Consider the following 26976-nt stretch of genomic DNA (forward strand, 5'->3'; position numbering starts at 1 on the left):
GACATAAAACATCTGTTGGTTAATAACCCACCCTGACTATGTAATTTAAGCAACTTTACTACTCTAAGTAAAGGGTAATCCTTGTGACTAGGATTTAAAAGTCACTTTCTGGCAGTTCCATAGTATCTAACAATAGTTTTGTGTATTTCTCCCCAACTACTTCACAATTTATGCATTAATACTACAGTCATTCTTCACTGAATATTTAATGCAAAGACACTCCCCAAACTAATATTTCCTTTTTTTTGTTTGAATATCCATTTAAACAATTCCCAATAAAAAATTAAGGATTTATTTAATTTATTTTTTAAAAGATTATTTATTTATTCATAGAGACACATGCAGAAAGAGAGAGAGAGAGAGAGAGAGAGAGAGAGAGAGAGAGGCAGAGACACAGGCAGAGGGAGAAGCAGGCACCATGCAGGGAGCCTGACATGGGACTCGATCCAGGGTCTCCAGGATCACACCCTAGGCTGCAGGCGGCCCTAAACCTCTGTGCCACTGGGGCTGCCCAAGTGGTAGTATTTAAATTACAATCCTGTAGCACTTGCTATTCAATGGTATTGATATTCTTTATTTTTTTATTGTTTTTTATTGTTTTTTCTATTGATATTCTTTAAATGATCATGAGACAGAGAATAATTTTGAAAAGGAAAGACACATAATGTTTATGCATGTAAATTAGAAGTATTTATATAAGGAAGATTAATATAGTAATTAGGATATTATTGGAAGCTTAATATAGTAATTATTTACTACACAATATAGTAATAATATAGATATTATTTCATGTTTTATCTATAATGTCAGCAGTTAGAATATTGTGGGGATCTAACATACAGCATGGTGATATTATCAGCAGTATTGTATTATATATTTGAAAGTTGCTGAGAGTGAATCTAAAATGTTCTTAGCACATGCACACACATACACATAAAAGGTAATTAGGTGAGGTAATTAATGTATTTATTAACCTTATTGTGGTAATTTCTTCACAATACATACATGTGCTAAATCATCGTGTCATATACCTTAAACTTACACAATGCTGTGTGTCAATTATATCTCAATAAAACTGAAAAAAAAAAAAGAATGGCAGGCAAAGAAACATGATATGAATGAATGAATAAATAAATACAAGAAAATAAAGCTGATGGTAGCCATTGGGAAATGGATGAAGTAAATGAAGAATAGTAAGAGGTACAATCTTCCAGTTATAAAATAAATAAGACACAGGGATGTGATATAGAACATAAAGAATATAGTCAATAATATTGTAAAAATTTTGTATGGAGACAGATGGTCACTAGACATTGTGGTGATCATTTTGTAGGGTATATAAATATCAAAATCACTGTGTTGTACACCTAAAACTAAAATAATATTGTATATCAATTATGTTTCAATAAAAAAAACCCTTAAACTTTCAAAATACTTTCTTGAATGACATCTCAGGAGTAATATGAATTGAAACAGGTCATTTACTTTAAATTAGAAAAAAATATATATGTATAATATGTATTTCAGGCTTACATTGGAGGCTAGGGGCATACTATTTTGATAATACTAGTGTATGATTGTTTCAAAGCATTTGGAAATCATTCTTCCTAAAATTACGGGAAATTGGGGGAAAATAACATAAATAATTACAATGTTTAAGAATCTTTAGTTACATCCATAAGGAAGAGTAAGTTAGCAATGGCATAGAATTTCTCTTCTATACTGGCTGAAATGCCTTCTCCGAGAACTAAAAGGCAAAGAACGTTAGGGATTGAGTATTTATGTCACCAACTACTCAGAATCCTCAGAATCTGTAGAAACAAACATCTATTATACACAGGTCCTCTCTGATACTATAACCAGTTTCTGAAAGTTAATCTGACATGAATTGTCTTACATTTTATAATGCCTGGATATTTAGGGGTTATATGTTTAAAGAAACATTTAAAAAAAAATGTGTGTGAGAGTACTCTCCTCTCCTTTAAAGTACTAGAAGAACACTTTGAATATCAAATAGTTTGTTAGGAAGTAGACAAGATTTCAACTTCTTTATAACCTTTCAAAGACATATTCTTTAATTCTTTTCTGGATTAGTATAAATACAGCACTGTTAAAAAAAACCCACAGTATTGTGTAGACTTCTAAGAAAAAGACTTTATGATCACAAAGCCCATTTTTATACCCAAACGAGTATGATTCTATAATTCTCTGTGAAAACGCATAGCCCTGTATTACTGATGACATAATTAAAATGAAATAATAATAGAAAACTACATGCTAGTTTCCTAAACTGAGTTTTGCGTGCAAACAGCTTATTCTAAAGAGCGTGGTGGTTTATTTACTGAATTAATGTCAATTTATTTATCTGAAGGGATGAGAAATAATTTTATCCAAATTTGAAATACACCTCATGAAATCTAGCTGTCAGACTAGTTTATTTTTTAAAATTCAGTTTGAGATTTCTATAAAAATACATGGATAAAGGCTGAAATGGTGAAGCCTTAAATTAAGAGCTATTTGCTTCTCAGCCAGCAGAATCGATGGCAGTCTCTGGAAATTAGTCTGGTTGCCTTGGCTTCCTTTGTTTCTATACTTGAAGGAGAAAACTTAAGAAGCCCCTCCATTTGTTTCAACTGGATATATCAGGAAGTGTTCCGTGTATGTGCAGCTAAGAAGTCTGGGGTGTTGTTTTGTGGTCCAGTCACTTGCTTCTTAATCCTTATGTTCTAAAACCTCTTGGCATTCACGATGACATCATTTTAGCTACCTAATTCATGCAGTCTTGATGATTAAAGAATTCAACCATCCAAAGATGTAACTGGCAAATATCCCTGCAGATTGTCTAAGTCTCGGGCACAGAATATGCAAAACCTATGTAATCTTTATCTGCTTCCAGACCAACCCACAACTGACCTTCCTTTTGTGCTGGAACCAAATGGGTTAGCCCAGAAAAGGGGCCAAATAGACTGCTGGTTTCTAGCCTGAGTGGAAGCTGCAACCAAAGGAAAATTGTTCCCTTCTAAAAAATAGTAAAAGTTTCAAGACTTCAGCTATCCTTATATGTAATTTCTCATCAACAGGAGTACTGTTAGGACCTTCTTAAACACATGGAAAATACTAGATCAAATAGGAGATTACCAGAAATTTTTTGCAGTGATAAACCATACATTAGTCACCAATTGTACATAATAACTATTTATAAATCACAGTTATTGTTATTGTACTTAAAAAGTCCTGGATTAAAAAAAAAGTCCTGGATATATACTACTGGCATACCTATCTGTACAGATATATTCAATTACTTATGTTCAATTAAATATGGAATTGGACTATTTCAGAAAATCATACTGACACCAAGTATTGAGAAGTTCAATTACTTATCTAGTAATACACAATACATATTATTTTTAAGAAAAGCAAATTAAAAGCAATAAATGAAAAGAAAAATCATCAAGTTTTGACCAACAAATAAAAAAATAAGAATGTTTATCACATGAACATCATATTTCATATTTCTGTCAAATGATAGAGCAAGTAAATATTTCCCTGTAGGACTATGTCCTACTTGTCCTACCTTTTCATGGACTTTCTGACCAGGATCCATCCCTTCAAGATGTTCCGATTCTGTGGACCCCTCACTTGATGCAATTTTTCTTTGTATATGAACATTTTGTTCACGCAAGGCAACAATCTGCAAAATAAAAGCACTATGCCTTAAAAATCTAAAATAAAGCATAATGTATAGAAAACCTGAATTTATTCAAATGTGGTTAAGAAGTAATGAATACAAACAAATAATCAGAAAATAAACATTACATTTTACTTATTACTTAAAAATATTTTTAACATTTAGGTTAGCATTTTGAACGATATTTATAGTACTTACAGGAATATGAAATTTACTGAAGAAAATATTTTCTAGTTGAAAAAATGTATCTATATGGTTGGAAATGTGTCTAAATTAATGCCATGGTCCATGTGTTATTAATTAAGAAACTACTTTTAAAATGAATTTATGAAATGTGATAAAATTCATATTGGTTTGTACTTTTAAAGTATAAAAGAAAGATAAGTGAAAACATTACAGGCAGAGGCTAGTTATAAGCACATTCATTCACCCTAAGAGGCAGCATAACTGTAATTTTAAAATAAGCAAATACATAAACTGGACTTAATTTTGTGGCACTATCATGAGTACTTAGAATTAAATTGGTCTCATTTTCATTATTTTAATGGCCCTTATCTTCATGCTGCTAGTTCAGCTATAGTCCATTTGCAAAAGACTTCTCAGAAAGCAATTAATTCTGGAAAAATTTCAGCTCAATTTTACATAGTATTTTCAACTAAGAAAGATTCTCAGAGAGTTTTAGTTTAAGTGATCTTAGTAATAAAGACGAAAAAATAGCATTCCAGCATTTTAAATGGTATTTTAAAATATAGTTGCTATTCATACATATTTTTAAAGTATTTTACATTAATATCATAACTTCTTTATTTCATGGCAAATCTTATTATCTTATTAACTCCGATACTGAGTTGGTATTGGTTCTTGGGGAAATCAATTCCCATTGTATTTAAAACACAGTAAATAGTCAATCATATATGAGACCAGTCTGTCATGTAGACCAATAACCACCAAATAAATATAAAACAACAAGAGTTTGGGTGTTTGTCCCCATCCCTGCCACTGCTTCAAGGCCCAGATAGACAATGACGTGTTCATGAGATCAGGTTATCTTGTTTATGACCTCCAGAATTTGGACATACAGCATATCCTTTAGTAAGGGCATATCACCAATAATATAGACCAACTCTGTAAATGCTCTTCTTCTTGTAGAACTGAAAGCGGCAAACCATTGGTTCCTTTGCTCCCATCCTTGCCCATCTACAATCTATCATCCACAAAGCATCCAGATTCACTATTTATTTATTTATTTATTTATTTATTTATTTATTTATTTTCAGATTCACCTTTTAAACTTAAGTGGTATTGTGCCACTCCTTGCTTTCCAAAGAACCTTAATGTTTTCCCAACTTATTTAGCATAAATTTAAACTTCTTAACAAATTCTAGAATATCCTATATGATCTCTTCAGTCACAATGGTCTCCTTTCTGTCTCTCAAATCCACTGGGCGTTTTCTCACCCATATTTTATGAACTTGATCTTACTGCCTGCGTGAAACATTCTATCCCAGCTCAGACCACAGTTAACACAATCCCAGCTTTCAAAATTCAGGTGAGATGCCATTCCTCAGAGAAAACGAACCTTGCCATCAACCACTTGTTACAGTTTCCCTGTTAATCATTGTGTATACTTCATTGATTAAAATCTAACATTCTATTCCTTTATTTACATAATATCTTTGCTTGTTTATTTAGCTATCAGAAGTCCTAATAATACCCCAGAGGAAAATAATTTTCAAAGGAATATCTTATTGAAAACAATATTTTCATATGAAGGGGCACATCATATTATGTGCAAAGTTTATTTTATTCAATAAAAATGTGATTTAAATAATGAATGGATAGGGATAAACAAAGAATATAAACCTGATTCATCCAGAAGTAATACAAGATAAAGATTTACGGTGTGTGGGAACCTTCAGAGACATTTCTCTGATGTTAGCATAGAAATGGATTACATCAAGGGAATAATAAGAATAAAATAGTCCCTTGGTATATCATTTTTATATTATATTCTTAACACATTGTCTATTGAATAAAAAAGTAATATTATATTATCATTAATAGCTAATGAAATTTTATTTTGAGTTTTTAAAAATTCAAGCATTGTATATTGTCATTCCACTAAGATAACATCCATGACTTAACAAATATGTTGACAAAGGTAATAATAAATTTTAAAATCCTATGTATTTTGTCCCATTATTTAATTCACTTAGAAGTGAAGAAAGGCCTTTTTAAAAAAATATTTAATACCATATTTAATTCTGTTTTCAGAATAATTTCTATTGGTCTAGTAATTCAGATAAATTTTAAACATGGCCTAATGCCTAAAATAAAGCAGGCTCTCTACAAAGTTTTACTGAGTGACTCAGTGAACTAATGCCCCAAATAGTAAAAAAAAAAAAAAAAAAAAGTCAAAACAACAAATTCATGTGGAAAACACTGTATGCAAATATAATTGTGCAGCTGTGTTAAAAAATGACAAATTTCAAATGTTTTACAATGAATACAAACATGACAGTTCTAAGAAAGACATAATTTTCAACTACTAACATGCAAATTCTTTTTTTGCTTTTACTCAGGCCTGTAAATCAGGTTTTTGAAACAGGAAAGTAGATGTAGAATCCTCTATATTTTTTATAATTGTTAAATGGTTTTATTCTGTTCTATTTTTGCCCAATAACAAATTACCTAGAGTAGTTATGAAGCAAATCTTCAGCATCTGATTTAATTGTAGGTGTTAATAATCTTGATTCTTTCTTCCACATTGGAATAAGTGAGAGTTTCTCTCCTGGGAATACAACTTTGGGGGTTGGGCCTCCTCTTAAATGTGTTCAAAGGGGCAGAGAAGTTCACCTAGAAATCATTGGGGTTCCAGGCAGCAGAGGCCTCTTCAGGAAATTCTCCCAGAAGGCTTAAGAAGCAAAATCAGAAGATGGCTTGGAACTAGTTTGCAAGCACAAGCAGAATGAGAAAAAGGTGATGGTCCCAAAACATTCTTTGAGCCCTCACTAACTGGGAATGGGAAGAGGCAATGACTTGTCTAGGGTACCAAAGTAGGCCCGGATCCCTTATTTCTAAATAGCATGACCTACCACAAATGAGATGGCAAAGGCCGGTAGGAGGAATCGCTTCTGGGTAGTCTCTGTGGCTTACCCAGTTGTTACAAAACTGCAAGAAAGTACTGGAAACTCACCATGTGCCAAGGACTGTGCTAAACTATTTTAATCTACAAAATAGATTTTATGATCCACACTTAACAAGTCATTAAACTGAGATAAACAGATTGATGAGAACTAAGTAGGAATCAAATAAAATTTAACTCCTTATCTTGATACCTTCTACTCTGTCAATTGTCTCATATGGCTTAAGACAGACAAAATGAAAAAAAAAAAAAAGACAGACAAAATGGGGATGGGGAGAAAGCATTTCCTTTCCAAGTACGTCTACCTTCCCACCCTCAAATCCTTTGTAAAGCATTAAGGTGTGTATCCCGCCCCCATTCCCCCCACCGGAGAGATTCACGTCCAGGCATAGTTGTGCCTACATTTTCAGTGTGTCAATCCACTGAAGGCCCATGAATATCTGGTCAAGAGGAAATGTCTACAATCATTTTAATTGATCTGCCATGATGTGGCAACTGTTGACATTTGCTTTTAAATGTCCAGGATCCCTTCAATATTACTTTTGGTAACAACATTGTACATTTTCACTGTGGGATTCTCCTTTCCTGCTATAAACCTAGAGACTGTTTTTCAGGGAGCCAGAGCTCAGGGCAAATGGATGGGCACATGATCCAAGTCAGGGAAATCAGAATATTCCTTGAGATCTTTCTGGCAGAGGTACGGGAAGATTAGTTTGCTACTATGGGGGTTACGCTGGTAGGATATGATCAGGATGGCTGTTTACCATCGATTCTAGCTCATGAGAAAAGCACATGGAAACGAGCCCTGATGAATCACATCTGCTCCTAAATCTAGCCATTCTTAGATCACCTCTACCCCTGGCATTTCATTAATATGTGCGCCAAATTTCTCTTTTTTTGCTCAAACTTGGTTTTCTGTCACTTAAAACTAAAAGCGTTCTTGCAAATATAACAAGGGGCATGGAAGGCAACACAGAGTGCGGAGTCTCTAAGTGGAGATTCTGAAGAACAACTAAGAATTTACCAGTGGGAGACAATGGAAGAAAATTGGTCAGGTGGATAGAACACCAGCTCGTTGTGTTACTAGTACTATATATAGGTTGTTTAATATTCCTATGGCAAACATCATCTGGATAAGATAAAAGAACAACAGGAGGGGATCCCTGGGTGGCTCAGCAATTGGGCATCTGACTTCAGCCCAGGGTGTGATCCTGGAGACCTAGAATCGAGTCCCACATCGGGCTCCCTGCACAGAGCCTGCTTCTCCCTCTGCCTGTGTCTCTGACTCTCTCTCTCTCTCTGAAATAAATAAATAAATAAATAAATAAATAAATAAATAAATAAATAAATAAAATCTTTAAAAAAACAAAACAAAACAAAACAAAACAAAACAAAACAGGAGACTAAGAAAACTAATGTGTCTCAACTGAAACTCTAACATCTGTGTGCTTCCTGCTTTCTGCCTTGTTGCTTTGCCTCGCCCCTTATCTGTGTTTCCTGATTGCTCATCTAGCTTCTGAAAGCCTGGCTCATTGTTTCTAGGCATTTCCAAACCCAGGATATTTCCAAGCCAATCTTCCAAGTTTTGCTCTTGCCTTGCCTCTGTTTTTGGCTCTTCTCAATCTCTGACAAACTGTAACCCCATAGAGTGGACTACTGCTGGCCAGTCTTCTCTAAGTGTGGAAAATTTCCCGGCCCTCATCTTTTCTACCAGATTATCTCTGGGATCCCACCTTGTCTTCGGATAGACCCTTTCCTATCCCCTTTCCTTTGAACAACTGTTTTCCTTAATGGCCTGGAGAAATTTATTCATTTTAATTAGGAATTAGGTGATTTCTACATATAGACCTGCAGATGAGAGGGAGAAAGCAATGTGGATATCTGGGAGAAGAACTCTGAAGGCAAAGAGTGAGGGAGATGGAAATCATTATTAAAAACAAAAGTTTGAGATTTATGAAAACAGTTTCAGTGAGTTTTTCAAATGATATAAAATGTCCTCTTCCAAAAAAGAGCTAAAATATATAAGTAAGATGATAACTTAGATACTTAAGGTGTCAGGAAATGCACAGAAACATGTGATTTTTTTAAAAAGATTTATTTATCTATTTATCTATCTATCATTTATTTATTTGAGTAAGAGAGAGAGAGCAAGAGGGGCAGGAGAGGTAGAGAGAATCTCAAGCAGAATCCACACTGAGTGCAGCGCCCTATGTGGGCTCCATCCCAGGACCCTGACATCACGAAGTTTATCCAAGAGTTAGACACTTAACTGACTGTACCACCCAGGCTCCCTAGAAACATGAGATTCTTAAAAGAAATGTGATTTGGGAGAAGATAGCAGTCTATTTAATATATTTATATTTCCAAATTCGGGGATTTCTTTAGTGTTTAAGATGTATTAATCCATTTATTCAACAAACTTTCACTGATCACTGTTCTAAGTGATCAGACTCCACAGGGGAAAAATGCAGATAAAACCCTTCTCTCCAGGAGACTACATTCCAGTAAAGGAAGGGGGGGGGGGGAGGAAGCAATAAGAAAACAAAACAAAACAAAAGTCATTCATTGAATTCTTACAATGTGCCAAAAAGTGTGCTAAGCACATTATATAAATTTCCTTCTTTGGATCAACTTTTCATCTGTATCATCCTTTTTTTCCCCAAGTTTGGGATTTCTTGAAAGTAGACCCTGAGACAAGTAATTGCACACAGATAGCTTATTTGGGAGATGATTCCCAGAAGTATAGCATTCATTAAAAGGCTAGATTAAAAAAAAATTTAAAAAGCTAGGTTGAGGGCAGCCCAGGTGGCTCAGCGGTTTAGCACCGCCTCCAGCCCAGGGTGTGATCCTGGAGACCCGGGAACAAGTCCCATATTGGGGACCCTGCATGGAGCCTGCTTCTCCCTCCTCCTGTGCCTCTGCCTTTCTCTCTCTCTCTTTCTCTCTGTGTGTGTGTGTGTCTCTCATGAATAAATAAATAAAATCTTAAAAAAAAATAAAAAAAATAAAAAGCTAGGTTGAGTCCCTGTAGGTATTATTGGTTGTATGATTTTGTACAAGGTATTTAATCTCAAGTTTATATTCCTCTGCTATAAAATGAGGGATAATAATACCTACCTCTTAGTGTGTTTGCTCTAAGTCAAGTATGATGTATATTAAACATTATGTAGTGACAATAATGAAGACTCCATTCATCTGTGCAACTTTATCCTATTATTCATACTTCATGTGACTAAAGGGCTTGCAGTCACACGTAAACAAAACGGCATCATAGCTGTGAGTTTTTTCATTTATGTAGGTTGCCTTTGTGAGATAATATATATATATATATATATATATATATATATAATTATCTGCCCCCAGTTTCTGGCAGGGAGCTCCTAAAACCCTTGTAAATTCCTCATTGAGAAAAACACTAGAAGCATCTTTTGTTCTAATGAGGGGACTTTGGATGGGCTCTTGGATGCCTCCTGGATGGGGGCTGGTGGCCAGAAGGATCAAGCCAGATTAGAAGCTTAGAATTTTCAACTCTACTCTAGATTTTCCAGGAAGGGGAGAGGGCTTGGAGTTAATGATTGATCACACTTATCTGATGAAACTTTCATAAAGATCCCAAAGTATGGGGTCGGGGAGCTTCCAGGTTGGTGGAACATAACATATCCATGTGCTGGGAGAGTGACACACCCCACCTCCACATGGACAGAACTTCCTGGGCTTGAAACCCTCCCAGACCTTGCTCTATGATTCTCTTCATCTGGCTGTTTATCTGTATCCTTTAATAAACTGGCAAATGTAATGCTACCCTGAGTTCTTTGAGCTGCTCTAGCAAATTAACAGAATCCAAAGAGGGGGGTTATGGGAACCTCTGACTTACAGGTAATGAGTCAGGAACACAGGTGACAACTTTTATTTACAATTGACTTCTGAAGTGGGGGACATGTCACATGACATGTCTAGTCATGTGAGACTGAGCCTTTAACCTGTGGGATCTGATACTATCTCCAGGGAGTGTCAGAATTAAGCTAAATTGTAGGATACCTAATGGTGTCTCAGTGAATGCTCAGTGGAAGAAGGCTCACACATGCGCACACACATCCGGCGTCCGAAGGTAGTTATCTGAGAGTAAAGGAGAAACACAGGAAGTGGACTGAAGTTTTCCTTGACACATGCTTCCTCCTTTTTGGCTGCTTCTGAAACACCTTTTAGGTCTTTGCTTATATGTCACCCACTTTGGGATGGGTTCTGGGATCATACTCCTCTCAGGGATTTAAAAATTACACAATTTCTTACCATTCTCCAATAACTCATGTTATACAAATGATCACTATCACATTAGCTGAGTTTTCTGACTGCCCATTTTGCCACTGAGTGCCTTGAGACCAGAAACTATATCTGATTCTTTATTCCCAGTGCTTAAGACACTGGTTAACGAGTAAGAGGCACTCTAGAAATACTTACAGAATGTTGAATGAAAGCAGACTATATGAAAAGAAAAGACGAATAGGGAGTAAGAAAAATTGGATGGAAAATTTCTCAAAAATGAATACATGGAGAAGAAAATTAGTCATTCACATGGAAGACTATGTGAACTTGAAATCTTCCCAATGTTCATACATGATTCAAGATTAGAAAGGAGTCCTGAGAATGGAAGAACTCATTGAGAAAATAAAGGAAAAGAATGAGAAGCACTGACCTAGTCTTGTAGGATATTCACAGGCTGTAATGTAAGGAGGCACACAGGGTGGAAGGCACAGGCAACTATAAAGGAGGCTAGGAAGGGGTTAATGAAAGTTAACCAGACCTTTGTGTCTCATTGTTTCTTAAAATATTACAAAATAGGGGATCCCTGGGCGGCTCAGCGGTTTAGCGCCTGCCTTTGGCCCAGGGCGTGATCCTGGAGTCCCGGGATCGAGTCCCACGTCGGGCTCCCAGCATGGAGCCTGCTTCTCCCTCCTCCTGTGTCTCTGCCTCTCTCTCTCTCTCTCTCTCTCTGTCTATCATAAATAAATAAATAAATCTTAAATATATATATATATTACAAAATAGGTGTCTCAGTGGTTTAGCACCACCTTCAGCCCAGGGCCTGATCCTGGAGACCAGGAATCCAGTCCTATGTAGGGCTCCCTGCATGGAGCCTGCTTCTCCCTCTGCCTGTGTCTCTGCCTCTCTCTGTCTCTGTGTCTCCCATGAATAAATAAATAAAATCTTAAAAAAATATATTACATAATATTTATAAGTATATTGCAGCCTAGGTAACACGATTTGAGTGTATTGCAGTACATGCTGTGTTTATATGCTTTAGATTTAGAATAGATTGACGTTAGATGGAAAAATGGAATTCCAAGGGTGTCTAGAAATTCATTTCTGTCAACAGAATTCTAAAAGTGAAAAAAGAAAAACAGTGTAATTTAATTTTCACTTGATTTTTCTCTTTTTTTTTTTTTGAAAATATTAATCTACAGGAGATTCCATGAAGTTAGGTAAGGAAGGCTAAGAAATAAGAAAAAAAATAGAAATTAAGTTTCTAATTAAGAACTACTGGTAGTAATAATAGTTGCTTATATGTTGAACATCTATTACATGCCACAGATTGCAAAGCAATTTATCAGCATAATCTCTTTAATCCTCCCAAAAGCATTATAAATTGGATATTATTATTTTGATTTTACAGATGAGGAATCTAGCACAGAGGGAATAAATAATGTACTTAGGATCACAGAGAAAAAGCTGTGACACAGATATGTTTCCCATCCAGGTCCAATACCGCCAGAACTTATTGTTTTAAGTATTATGCTATAATGCCTTTTGAAAATTACTGAAGTGATTCACTGCATACACAATCCAAACATTTATCTAGGTCAGGACTACAGTTTTGTGGTGTGATAGCAGGGGAATTTATCTGTCCTGTTTTGGCAGAACAATTCAGATACAGTTAGAATATAACATCAATTATTCCTAGGAATAAAAATCATGCTGTTTACATTTTTTATCATTTTTATTTATAACTCCTACGTGGCAGAGACATTTCAATTTACTTTGAAAATTGCCCAACTACTTTTTAAAATAAATCATGTCTACTCTTCATGCTAATTCTCCAGGGATTGTCATTCTGATATTTGTGAATTCATAGTTTGCCCTTACCTCCTTAACAACAACTTCCAGACAGTGCCCGTGTCTAATTAACAAAGATTCTTTTCATCTATTTTTACCCCAAACTCAATTAACAATTCCAAGAGTGAGACTTACAGAAGTCTCACTACACTAACACATAATTTGCTTCTACACATATACTTATTCTAATTTAGCTGAATTCCACGCTTAGATTCCACTGACGTTGCAACATGAAAAAGCAAAGAAAAGTTACCAGTAGAGCAGTACAGATTTACGATTTACACTTAAGCAACTCTCCAGGCTCAATAGTTTGGATTTGTGTTGTTCTATGGATTTCTGTCAATTGGGAAATTATAAATATTGAGATACTTATTCAGAGAGAATTAAGGACCCCAAGCCAATAGCTATTTCACCTTCCAGCTCTAGATCTTGGCCATTGATTTGTAAGCACCACTGAAGCATACTAAAGCCAGTATGAAACAACTTCATATAGTCTAATGCAGTTTGATGAGCTCATATGTAATATTCATTTTCAGTGTTTTTCAGTGAGTATAGAAAGATTGAAAACTTGTGAAACTGAGCAGATTCGATGAATGACCAAATTATTTTGAGAAGAGAATCAGAGGTTTGCAGAGTGAGATTTTGCCCCTTGTCAGGTTCAGAAAATAGTTGTTTAATCAATGGTTTAATGAATGAATCCATTTATCCTAATGAATGACCAAATAGCTTGGAGGTAGAAAATATAGATTCACTTAGTGGCTGTTTCGAATTTTTACCATTATACTATCTCTGTTAAGTCGACAAATATTTATTGGGTAAATGAGAACACACTATATACCTTTACTTTTAACTTGTTCCACTTTGGATGACCAGCCTTCCCAATTACCATTAGATGAATGGACTGGGTACTCAAATTTAAATGCACATCACCAGTAAGTTTCTGGTGATTCTTTGATGGAAAACACAGTGCATGAACAGCACACGAATTTTGGCTATTTCTAAATCATACACATGAACTGATTTTGCTTATACCAAAAAAAAAAAAAAGGACTCCTTGTATAGCTTTTAATGGTGAAAAAAAATCCTTTTAACAGTAATATTGAAGGGGCATCTGGGTGCATCAGTTGGTTAATTTTGGCTCAGATCAAGATCTCAGTGTTGTGGGATTTAGCCCCTCTTCTGGCTCTGTGCTGAGCAGAGTCCGCTTGAGAAACTCTCTTTCTCTTCCTCTCCCTTCCTCTCATTCACATTCTCTATCTCCCTTTAAAATAAATAAATACAATCTTTAAAAAATTCCAATAATATTAAAAAATTTAAGGCCCATTTTTAAAACAATAACTGGAATGTAAAACTCTTACCATTAGTTTTTAGTTTAAGACAATGGTTGCAATAACAATAGAATTTCAAATGTTTGCTTATGTTGGTTCAACATCAGGAATGGGATGGGAAAGAAAGCACAATAACAAGAAAGTTGGAAGATGGGAAATTGGTGGTGGAATGCGTCATGAACAATGTCACCTGTACGCGGATCTATGAAAAAGTAGAGTAAAAATTCCATCATCATTTTGGACAGGAATTATCTGTGAGGATGAACAAGCTCTGTTCAATGAGCAAATCTCCATACTGCTTTTTTTTTCATTACTGTGTTCAATTATCTTTACCACAAACATTTTACATGCAACTATTTCAAAGTGTTGATCATTCCTTTGGTTAGTAAATAAATGTGTTTGTGCTAAAAAAAAAAAAAATCACAGAATGCTTGTGGTATTCATTTTCAACATTAACTATAATATTCAATAATATTAATTTCAATAGCTCCATTTTTAATTTAACTATTGATATTTAATTCTAATATTACTTATAATTCTCTATGAAACTATCTCTAGTCTGTATTTCAGTCATTCTACTTTTTGACACTTGGTTACTCTTTATTTTAATTTATTTCCATTATGAAGATATTTCTCTAATATTTAAGATGATAATAACATCAGGGATGCCTGGAAGGCTCAGAAGTTGAAAGTCTGCCTTTGGCTCAGGGTGTGATCCCGGAGGCCCAGGATGGAGCCCCAGGATGAGTCCCATATCGGGCTCCCTGCATGGAGCCTGCTTCTCCCTCTGCCTGTATCTATGTCTCTCTCTGAGTATCTCTCATGAATAAATAAATATTTTAAAAATAAATAAAAATTAAAAAAATAAAATGATAATAACATCAAATGTTAGCATTTTCATTAGGGAAATACAGGAAATATAAAATAACTTAAAACTGAGAGAATTAGTGGACCTTGTGAAGGCACAATACTGCTGTTTTGGTGGTTTAGCAGCTAAGAGTGGCACAAAATGGAAGAATGGTAATAAAATGACCAAGGAGGCTGCTAATGCGGTAAAGCACAAGAATTAATCAAGAGAATAAAAGCAAAAGCAAAGTCCTAAGGAGTTTTCCAAAAGTATCAGTAATAGGAAAACATATTCTGAACAAATTATATTTATCACTGCAGGAAAGCAAGCCTCAATTTATTTTACAAATTTATATTTATAAAATATAAATATAAGCAAAAAAATAAAAAATAAAAAAATGAAAAAATAGGAAAAGTGAAGAATATTCCCTGAGGTAAACAAATGACACAGAGAAGGATAACACCATGTGTAAACAATTGCAATAATTCAGCATTGAATGCTGAGAATGTTGGCAGTAATTTAGTTAAAAGTTTTTTCTTTTAATATTGTATTTATTTATTCATGAGAGACACAGAGAGAGGGAGAGAGAGAGAGGCAGAGACCCAGGAAGAACAAGAAGCAGGCTCCCTGCAGGGAGCCGGATGTGGGACTGGATCCTGGGACTAACGCTAACCGCTGAGCCACCCAGGGATCCCCTAGTTAAAAATTTTGAATGTCATGAAAAAAAATACATTATAAGGAAGATTCCAGTTGCTAAAAACTCCTCCCCTCCCTGAAGACTGAAGAATTCTATTTAAAAAACAAACCGTTAAATTAATTAAACAAGGAGGCCATTAGACTGAAGTGTCTCTAATGCCATGGCACTCTATATAAGCAAACCAAAATGTGACCCTATAAAATGTCAGAGGGTTAAGCAACCAAAATGCCAAGGACAGCCAATCACAAACAGCCCCCTAGGCTTCACAGGAACCAATCGAATAATAGCCTTTCTTTGCAAGGCACTCTCTCTACATAGTCTGTCTCCAGCTCCTCTACTCCCACTTGGGTCCTGTCCGGGGAGGAGAAGGCTTCTAACCATTTCTGGTTTGACACCGCTGCTCAATTTGAATGGATCTTGCATAAAGAATAAAGAAACTTATAATTTGTAACATGCCCCACAACAACAACAAACAAATAGGAGTTACCAAAGGCATTGCTTATCATAAAGGACATATTGGCATAGAACAGAGATTTCCTTCAACATATTTCCCACAATCACTAGGCCCCTTATCTTCCCTAAAGTCAGAAGTAAAAAAAAAAAAAAAAAAAAAAATGCTAATTTGGCATAGTCTTCAGCGAGGGGAGAAGCACAACTGAATGTAGTAATTATCCCACACCCTCCAAATTAAAAAAAAAAAAGAAAGAAAAGAAAAGAAAAAATGAGGAGACAAAGTCACGCTGAGAAGAGTCACAGCAAAGTAAATGGTCCAATGGGTCCAGACATGATTAGTTTATAAAGTGGCCGGTAAGCTCTGTAAGAGTCTGTCTTTAAAAGTCTCAATAAATGTTTATTTTTTATAAAATATGTTAAGACATGAATAAAAGTTTCTAACTTTAGTTATGTATACTGGGAACTATTAAATTGCTTTGAGCAAATGTTGATAATTAATAGAGGTGAGTCTACCTAATACTGAACATGTTTCTGTCACTTATTTATTCAAGAGTGAATCATCTGCTCTCAGGAATTTTTAGATGTTTTAGGATGAAATTTCCACTTTAATAATCCAAATAGTACTTCCGTCAGCAAATATTTGAATCTTTTAAAATATCACGTTAAAATTAATCTCTGATCTGAGTAGTGACCTGGCTCCCAGCCTGCTTAGGTTCTGAGATCAGACAAGAGATTTAGCACTTTTGGGGGTTGAGGTGTGTGTGGGGGGGGGAGGGGAGTTGTTGCTCAGTGGATATGAAGTGTCTGGAATGTAAAGTGAATGAATTCTAGAGACTGCTTATAATATTGTGCCTTTAGTTAACAATATGGCATTGTGCACTTTATGCTGAGAAGACAGATCTCTTATTAAGTATTTTTTTTTAAGATTTTATTTATTCGTTTACTCAGAGACACAGAGAAGCACAGACATAGGCAGAGGGAGAAGCAGGCTCCCTGCAGGGAGCCTGATGTTGGACTTGATCTCAGGACCCAGGGATCATGACCTGAGCCAAAGGCAGATGCTCAACCGCTGAGCCACCCAAGTGTCCCTCTTATTAAGGATTCTTACCACAAAGACAAAAGCAAGAACACGAGAACATTTTTGGAGGTGATGGATAAGTGTTGCACCTTGATTGTATATCAAGTGTATGCTTAAGTCCAAAAGCATCAAAATGTATACGTTAAACGTCCAATTTTAACACTTAAAAATAGAATTGGCCAATCAAGATATAAAACGTAAAAAAATAAAAGTAACCTTTTTGAAGATGGACTTCATTCCCTTTCAGCACCATTAGGCTTGATCTCCTCAATCAGGCAACTAACACTGTGAATACACCCCTCCACCTTTTGTTTTTCCCAATCAGGGCAAAAGTGACAAAATTACAGGCTATGTCCTGGAACAATTCTTTTTAGCTCTGATATTGTAAGGGAAAAAGTCTTAAGGAAAAGAAAAGCATTTCAAAGTGCTTGAAAAGTACTTGAGAAAATGTAAAAGGCAGAAACAATATCCATTAGTCATTCTTGCATATAAAAAGGGAAGCCAGGGCAATACAAAGAGTTTATCCATTTAGTTCTTCCTTAGAAATGACAAAAGAAGCATACTAAACTCATTGTTTTGAACAATTCCTATTAAAGTAACCTATTTGCTTGGGTTCTAATGGCAACAATCCCGTGCTACAGTTCTTTGGCAAGCATTCAAATTTTATTTTTATGTGGTTTTTAAATGGGTATACATTACAAAATGTCAGAATGGAAAGGGGCCACAACTTACATGCTCTTTACCCTTTATTTCAATGGATAAAGAAAAGAAAGTCTACAAAGAATGAGGAATAAACCTTTTTTGTCCCCCCCCCCCCAAACTTCACACACTCCATCTCTCTGGACCTCAGTTCAAGCATCTTTAAAAGGAGTCAGACAGTCTCATGGCAAAACAAACAAACAAACAAACAATTATTAACATCAAAAAAATATTTACTGAAAGATACTCGGTGCCAATCACAGTTTTAAGCTCTTTACATTAACTTAAACCTCACAATAACCTTGTGAGTTCATAAGCAGGTCTGAGCTAACTGAGACAAAGAGGATACAGGGAATTGCCTCTGTCTACAAATGGTAGTACCACTTAGGGAGAAGGGAACTTTCCCCTGCGGGGAAGTTGCACAGCTCCCATCTGCAAGTGTGTTTGCGCCTTTCCTCTCTTGTCTTTATGTGCAGCACCCAGTTAAGTGTTCCATAGAGAAGAGCGTTTTAAACTTGCGACATTCCTCCCCCTTGTCCACACTAACTTCTAACTACACCCTAGTATCTGCTTTTCACAGAATACCTGGCACCCTTTGTCCCGTTCTTTCTTATTTCTATTGTGCTACTTCCCTCACTGTTTTGTAATCTCCAGTTTATGGGTTCTATGTTCGATGTTCAGGTTATATTTAGGTCCAGGTTCTTGCTGGCAGTTCAAAATCACATGCATGAAAATCTCCTATGAGCCTGTTAAAAATGTGGACTTCATTTTCAAGAATCTGAATTTGAATAGACTGCCAGGTGACCATCATGCATCCTTCAGTTTGAGGACCAGTGCATATAGTCTTCAATTCAGGGGTTTCCTCTTATCTAACTGTGTAGGTTGAGGCAGCAGCCCAGTGAAAAGCTGAGGCCAGGGACAGTGAGTCTCCAGGACAGGCCCTAAGTGGTCACCTAGTGCAAGGATAATCGACGGAGAGCCCTAAGGCTGCCCATTTTTGTCAGGCCTGCAAGCTAAAAATGGTTTAGATGTGTTTGATTGGTTGGGAAAAAAAAATCAAAAGAAGGATAACACTTTGTGATAGATAGAAATTTTAAGAAGTTCAATTTAGGGTCCCTGAATCCATTTTTATGGGAACACAGCCAAGCTCATTTATTCACATGATTGTCTATGATTGTTTTCACTGTACAACAGTAGAGTAGTTATGACAGAGACCATCTGTCCCACGAAGCCTAAAATATGTACTAGATGGGTCTTTACAGAAAAGTTTGCTGATCCCTGATGTAGTTGCTCACACTGATCTCTTAAAAAAAAAAAAAAAACAGCATAGGGAATATAGTCAATGATATTGTAATAGGGATGTGTGGGGGCAGATGGCAGCTGCACTTGCAGTGAGCAGAGCATGATGTATAAAGTCGTCCCATCACTACGCTGTACACCTGAAACTAATGTACCACTGTGTGTCAGCCATGCTCAAATAACAAATAAAATAAACAATTTCAAAACTGTTCCAACAGCTCCAGTGAAAATCAGAAATGTAACTCCATTTCCTGAGTGTTAGACTTACATCCTCTAATCACTTTCACACATTGTTTCTCATGTCATTTAAATCAGTAGAAACATGGGCTAAATTATTCCTGACAACGAAATTACTTAATGAAGTAATTGCATTTCTTTCCTGTATCCTCTTTGGTATCCTCTGGTCAAAAGAGGAATGTTTTAGATGACATGATGACATTGACCGATGATATTGCAAAATAAGATCTGGGAGAACAGAGAAAAATCTTAAGAATAATTGTGGGTTCTATTTGCAATACTCTCTATCCATCACCCTGCGTAATTTGTTTCATAGAATTGATCCTTTTTAAATGTATGTGTTTCTCATACAAGCTCTTTGAGGCAAGGGTAACTTCTGACTTGGTCACTGGTATGTTCTCAAGGCCCAAGATAGTGCCTGGTACCTGTCCAGAGGATAACACAAAGCGCTGATTGAGACTACAAGATGTGAAGTAAAATTCTGCGTCTGCCACATTCTGTCAGAGTAACCTTAAACAAGTTATTTATCTTTTTCAGCTTCAGTTTTCCTTTTTTGCTAATAATGATGTTTGTAATACCAGCCTCAAAGATTACTAACGTGAAGATAAAACTAGCTAAACTGCATAGAACACTTCGAAGAGGGCCTCCTTAGTACTCTATAATTGCTAATTACAATTGCTTTAATCAATGTTTGTTGAGTGAATGTCGTTTCTACTAAATGTAACAAGATCTTAAATTATTATTCCTGCATACATTTTTGATCAATCATTTATCATGGTCTTTAACTTTTCTTAGTTAAGTTATTTTTGCTATTTTTTATTTCTACTTATTTACTGCTATTTTTTATTTTTGCTATTTTTTATTTCTACTTATTTACTGCTATTTTACATTTACTGGGGATGCCACCAATATTTGTGGACATATTTTTATATGGCTTTATGTAATTTTTTAATGAATCTCAAGGATTCTTTATATGCCTTTTGCTCTAGATGCTCCTTGTTGCACATTAATATCCATTCCCCGATTCTTTAGCCATAGAACTCCTGCATACGGCCACCTGACTAGAGAATGCACTTGTTGGACTTTGTGAATCCAAGTTTTGTTCAATGAGATATAAGCAAAAATCATGTGTATTGCTTCCTTATCACACCCCTAAAATTTTATCTTTATATACATTTGAGCCTCTCCATACCCTGCTGGCTAGAAGTGGTGGCAACTGTGGCACACACTTCAACCTAAAGACAGAAGACATTGAGTGTGTGTGTGTGTGTGTGCGTGTCAGTTGAGCCAATAAAAGTCGTGATAAACTCTATCAGTGAGGGGGAATCCTTGGGTCGCTCAGTGGTTTAGCGCCTGCCTTTGGCCCAGGGCGTGACCCTGGGGTCCCAGAATCGGATCCCACATCAGGCCCCCCTGAATGGGGCCTGCTTCTCCCTCTGCCTGTGTCTCGGCCTCTCTCTCTCTTTCTCTGTGTCTCTCATGAATAAATAAAATCTTAAAAAAAAAAAACTATCAGTGAGAAAGGATAAAAGTAACTTGTACAAATGGATGTTATGTTTTAGAGCCAGCTGTATATTTTAGAAACACTATATTGAGTTTACATACAGATGAAATTGTTTGTGAACTGGTTGTTATAGGAAGTGTCTTCGGCACTCTCCTTCTGATGAGAGTAATCCTGACATAAATGAAAGGAATGTCTTTAAATATCAAGGGAGCATGGCCCTCAGCAAGAAATTCAATGACCACTAGGGTTTCCGCCATCATGGTCAGAAGTGTGCAGGAATAGTAACACGTTGGACTAGGGGCTTTGCCATGACATGGTCATGACGGATAGATGGAGCTTAATATTGTACTACAAATACCCAGGAAGGCAAGGTGACTCAGGGTTGGATGCTAGTGCAGGCAAACATGTCAATCAGAGCGCATATTAGAACTGGGTTATGTTCTGAATGGCTAGAGCTAGGAAATAGGACCTGAGCATAAGTTGATTCAAACACTTATTTTATCAGTGTCCTCTTGCAGCAAATCAGGACTTAGTCCTGGCACCCATAAATACTCCCATGTTGAGCCTATTATGTGTCATCCTCTGAACCCTGTATTTGACATCTGAAATAGTATTTTGAGCATGTTAATTTCATTTATAAAGAAAAGTTTCTGGTGAACTCAATTATACTTCCCAAATCATATCCCTGGAGTTCTAACTAGCTTTGGGAAGCATGGTTCTAAGCATTTGCACAGCATTCTAATCATCCTTTCATGGGACAAGTTCTATGTGTTTCCCCAATTTTTCTCATTAGAGAAGTAAGAATCATTATTATTTTGATATCAGCATGATATTTATCATTTATTGAGTAATGTAACAGCTGTTATATTAACTGTGCTACATTTCTTTCTTTCGTGTTATTTCATTATTAAATAGGCTTATAGGTAGTTATCGATCTCATTCTTATTTTACCGATAGACAATCACTGGTTTAAAAATGTTAACAGACTAGGGGGCGCCAGGGTGGTTCAGTTAGTGAAACGTCTAACTCTTGATTTCAGCTCAGATCATTATCTCTGGGCCATGGGATTGAGCCCCACAATGGAGCTCCGTGCTGAGCATGGAGCCTGCTTGAAATTCTCTCTCTCCCTCTCCCTTGGCCCCTCCCCCTCCCACTCACATACTCTCCGTCTCTGAAAATTAAATAATAAATAAATAAATAAATAAATAAGTTAACTGACTTATGTCAAATCGCATAGCTTATAGATGGCAGGATAAGAAGTTAAACCTATGTATGTCTGCTTGAAAGCCCATGAATTTTCTCTATTATATCCTCACTGTAGTCCTCTAAATCAATTCTTGAATCTGATAGTGGGTTTTCAAACCCCTTGAACTTGCAGTTGGTGTCAGAAGGGAGACTAGTCTTGTGGATGATTGTGCCTTCAAACTTTGCAGTTTGGCTAAGTGCTATTCTTAATGTTTGCATCCCCTCAAAATTCATATGCTGAAACCCTATCCCCCAGTGTGATAGTATTAGGGGCTGAGGCCTTTGTGGGTGATGAGTTCATGAGGACTCACCCTTTATGATTGAGAGTAGTGCCCTTATAAAAGAGAACCCAGAGAACCCCCTTGCCCATTCAGCATGTGAGCACATTGTGAGAAGACAGCCATCTTTGAATCAAAAATGAGCTCTCACCAAACACCAAACTTGCCAGCACCTTGGCTTTGGCCTACTTAGCCCCCAGAACTGGGAGAAATGCATATTTGTTGTTTAAGCCATCCAGTCTATGTCATGGCAGCCTGAATAGACTGAGACAAACAACATATGCTCATCAAATTTGTGATGTTTTTTGCCGTCAAGTTTTTTAAAAGTAAAATCATGAGCAAATTACTAACTATAAAAAAAGGCAATATGTGCATCCTTTTTGTCCAGCCATTTCTGCTTAGTGTCCCAAAAGTTTGCCTATTTGAAATTTCCAAATTTCCTAACAATTAAGATCCTTTGTTCTTCCTTGACAAAAATGAAATGAGAATAAAGAAGTACTGATCTTCTTTAATATAATCTGAGATCTCATAATTTCTATATTGAAAACACAGGGATCAATACAATGCTGTCATGCTATTTACTTGAGCACACTAGTCAGAGCCACTGATACTGAAGTTTACTCCAAAAAGAAAACTTAGATGCAAAATTTAAAATCCCGTAATCTTATTTACCCAAGCAACTGCAAATATCTAGATGTTTTAGTCTTTTCCATAGAGTTAAAGGTTTAATTTCAATCCAATATTTGACAGTTTGACGACTGGTTGATTTAACATATGTTTGACTTAGCTAACACTTATTTTTCTCTCTCTGCCATATAAGAAGCTACGAATCTTGAAATCATCCATAGGAATAGAACATACATGAAGAATTTATTCATCATGAATTTAAGTAACTGGTAAAAGGCAAACTGTTTATTTAGAAACACAGTTTTCATATATAAATAATTTTGCTATTAAGAGAAAGGCCAGGCAGCCTAGGGGCTACTATTGAACACTCAAATTTTAAGTCAGATATCCTGGTTCTGAATTCCTACTTCTTTCTCATAAGTTAATTGTGACGATTAACTAAAAAATGTGTGTGCTTTGGGGGAGCATGTATAGTGCTTAGCATAGTGCCAGGCACACAATAATCTCTCAAAAAAAAAAAAACTGTAGATTGCTATTATTTTCAACAATTGTGTAAATAAGTGAATTGCAAAGTTATTTATAAAATGTGTGTTGTGCTACAGAATCATCTTGTGAATAAATGTTTATTTATCCAAGAAAAGAGATTTAGTCCTAGGTACAAAAGTACTGTTACTTTGTCATCAAGTTCAAAGTGTCAATAGAAAAGATTTTTCTGCTATTCAACTAATAACTAGCTGACATTGGCCTTTTGAGACTTGTAATAGCAATACGAATTTAGTACTTCAAATTTCCCAAGTACTTCCCTAAACACAATCCCATTCAAATATCATGTCTGCTCTAAAGATAGGCTGATCCAAAATGTATTAGTATTCCATTTCACAGATAAAGAAAGCTGAGCTGCAGAGAGAGTGAATACGTTGCCAGGAGCTACAGAATTAGAAAGTGATCAGTTTAAGACTCAGCTGGGATCTTTAGCTTCAAGTTAAATATCCTTTTTTTTTTTTTTACTTTTTCCTTTCTACACTGTCTCTCACTAAGTTTCAGTATTCCATTTAACTTTTTATTTTTTTTTCTCTTTTTTCCATTTGACTTTTGTAAAGGTTAAGTAATCTTTTTCAAATCGTTAGCTTTAAAATTAATAAGATTGCTTTAGTAAACATGTGGGTAAAATAAAATGGGTCAATTTATGATGCTTATGATCCAAGTATTAATATCAAGCGTGATCTTGCAATTAACAGTAAGAGAAAAAAATCAGTTCGTAATCTCCATGTGTAAGAATAAAACAACAAATCCTGTTATTGCAAGAAAAATGAATCTTATGCTTTCATCAGGGAAAAGAAAAAACAGGAAAAAGAGTCAAAAAGATTGGCAAACAGACTTCAAATGTCTCATAAACAACAGGAGACAACTTTAACCTACATTTGACACAATTGCTTCACACAGGTCTTGGGGATAGTAAAAACAGTGGGAGTAGCAAACAGTAATTTCTTTAGCTCTTTTCATTGTTGCATTTTAACATATGTTGTTATAAGACACCTCGATTTCCTTTTATTTGGAAAGATTCTTTGTGTTGGAACAATACAATTATCAACAGCAAAGAAGACGTTTTCTATTGACGATAATAATGTGGGCAATTTACTGTATCTATACTTATCTTTACAATACAGTATCATCATAAAGGATAATAAGATAATAAGCAATTGTAGGCCTTTGTGAATAACTGCCAGTTTGACAATGCTGAAGCTTTGAGCTTACCAATATATAGGAAAAAAAAGGACATCGTTCAACTATTATTAAACTCTTCCATGAAATAAAATCAATTAAGAGTTACACAATTTTCTAACCCAAAATGATACAATTTCAACAGGAAGTATAGGTTTCCAATAAATGGGTCTATCAGAAGGTCAGATAGTTTGCAGGCAAGCTAAAAATGTCACATCAGACAGTTTTACATTGGGATATAAGCTGGGAGCTGCAAGATGTCATTACCTTATGCAAACACTGTTGTCATTAAACAAATTATATTTTCAGGTACGTTTAGCAATGGTGACTAGCTTCAAATGCTAATAAAACACAGAAAAACTTGTATTTGACGTTCTGTTAGGATGGTAACTCAGAGCCAGTCATGAAATTTGCAAAATTAGTTTCATACACTTACTAATGATGAAAATAAGTTCATCAAGCTGAATTAGGCTGCGGTGTACATAAATAAACATGCAGTAAGTTAGAAAGTTGTAAGATTGATCATTTTTATAAAGGCAATGACAGACTCATGGAACTGGGAAAGAGAATTAAAAGGAGCAAAAAATGAGTAATTGGCAGAATTGATCAAGATAAATAATTATCAATTTTAGGATTCTGAAATAATTTAACTCAAGAACTTTTGCAGCAGTCTCTCTTTTCCACATCGGGAGCTCTCTACTCACAGAAATGGCAGCTTTAATTTGAAGAGGAAAATGACTTGGTCATTTCATTAAGTCTGCAAATAAATGATCACATAACTTCAGATGAGTATTGCTATCTGTTCCCCAAAAGTAAATTTCTTTACTAAGTGCCGCTTTCCAGCTTTCCCACTTGCCACATTTTCCCTTCAGCTACAAAATTTCTCTCAAACTATTTAAATATAGGTGAGTTGCTCATGGGTTTCAAAAGCTTTCTGACTTTTACCCTTATCAAATCTTAGAAAAACATTTCACCTACGGATTGTTTCAAAGGGGCCAAAGTCATCTGAAATAACTTCAATTTCATATTCATATTTCTTCCTTGGAAATTATGATGAATAATAGTACTTCATATATTGAGATAAGGACACATCATGGCAAAATCCATGTTGTTTCAGTTGGTAAGTGGAAACTTTCAATGTTTAATTTGCTGGGGAAACTCAATGAGACTCTCCTCTGAGTCCACAATCTCAAAATAAAATTTCCTTGGTTAGTCTTATTGACTCCTTGCCATATTCTACATTGCCTTATTTTCAGTTTCCTTAAGCTCATAAAAAGTACCTCTGCTCCCACCTCCTTTAGCTGAGAACACATATTCCCTTGAGAAGAATATCTCTGATAAAATGTCTACGTCTTCTTCTTCCACCAAATCAAACTTTTCATTCATCTCTACATTACACATTTCATTCTCCTTTCTCCATTTTTCGGAGGAAAGAGTTCTACTAACCTCCAATTAATCTTGAAACCATGCCCGTCCTCTACTGTGGTTGCCCAGCAAAAAATTGCTTCTCCTTTGTTTCTTCTTTGGCTGAAAGCATTTTCAATAGGCTCTCTCCAATATTGCCTAGTTTCTCAACTTTTAACCACCTCTCTTCTTCTTTGCCAAACTTCTCAAAGGAGTATTACTCATCGTCTCCATTTCTAAACTTCTAATTGACTCATAAATTCTTTTCATCATAGCTATTCTCCTTCCATTCTATTTTATTGAAACTGTCTTTGCAAACATTTCCAGTGACCTAATTGTAAATCTAATCACCTCATATTAGACAAAATCTTTTATGTCTTCATGGAACATTTGATACTGCTGGTCACCTCCAATCTCCACACTTAAAACTCTGTCTCTCTTTCTCTATTGCTTTTTTGTTTCATTAACTATTGACTCAGTTGATTTTTACATCTCTCATTGTTTCTTCCCAGACTTGTATTTGCTTTTTAGGGTAGGTTCTATCTTTGCCTTTATCTATTCATTTTTCCCATGTTTCCATTCATTTCCATGGACTTCATAAAGTACTGGTTCTT

The 26976-nt window shown here is 35.6% G+C and overlaps 1 protein-coding gene across 2 annotated transcripts in view; it reads right to left on the reverse strand.

Annotated features, from left to right (window-relative positions):
* PPFIA2 (PTPRF interacting protein alpha 2) overlaps positions 1-26976 on the reverse strand; it is a 465700-nt gene that overhangs the window by 136654 nt on the left and 302070 nt on the right. For both annotated transcript variants that reach the window (XM_055341560.1, XM_055341561.1), the window contains exon 6: positions 3575-3691. In XM_055341560.1, the coding sequence (XP_055197535.1) occupies positions 3575-3691 (117 nt within the window). The remainder of the gene's footprint in view (positions 1-3574; positions 3692-26976) is intronic.

Source organism: Nyctereutes procyonoides, unplaced genomic scaffold, assembly GCF_905146905.1.
Source record: "Nyctereutes procyonoides isolate TBG_1078 unplaced genomic scaffold, NYPRO_anot_genome, whole genome shotgun sequence".
Lineage (NCBI taxonomy): Eukaryota > Metazoa > Chordata > Mammalia > Carnivora > Canidae > Nyctereutes > Nyctereutes procyonoides.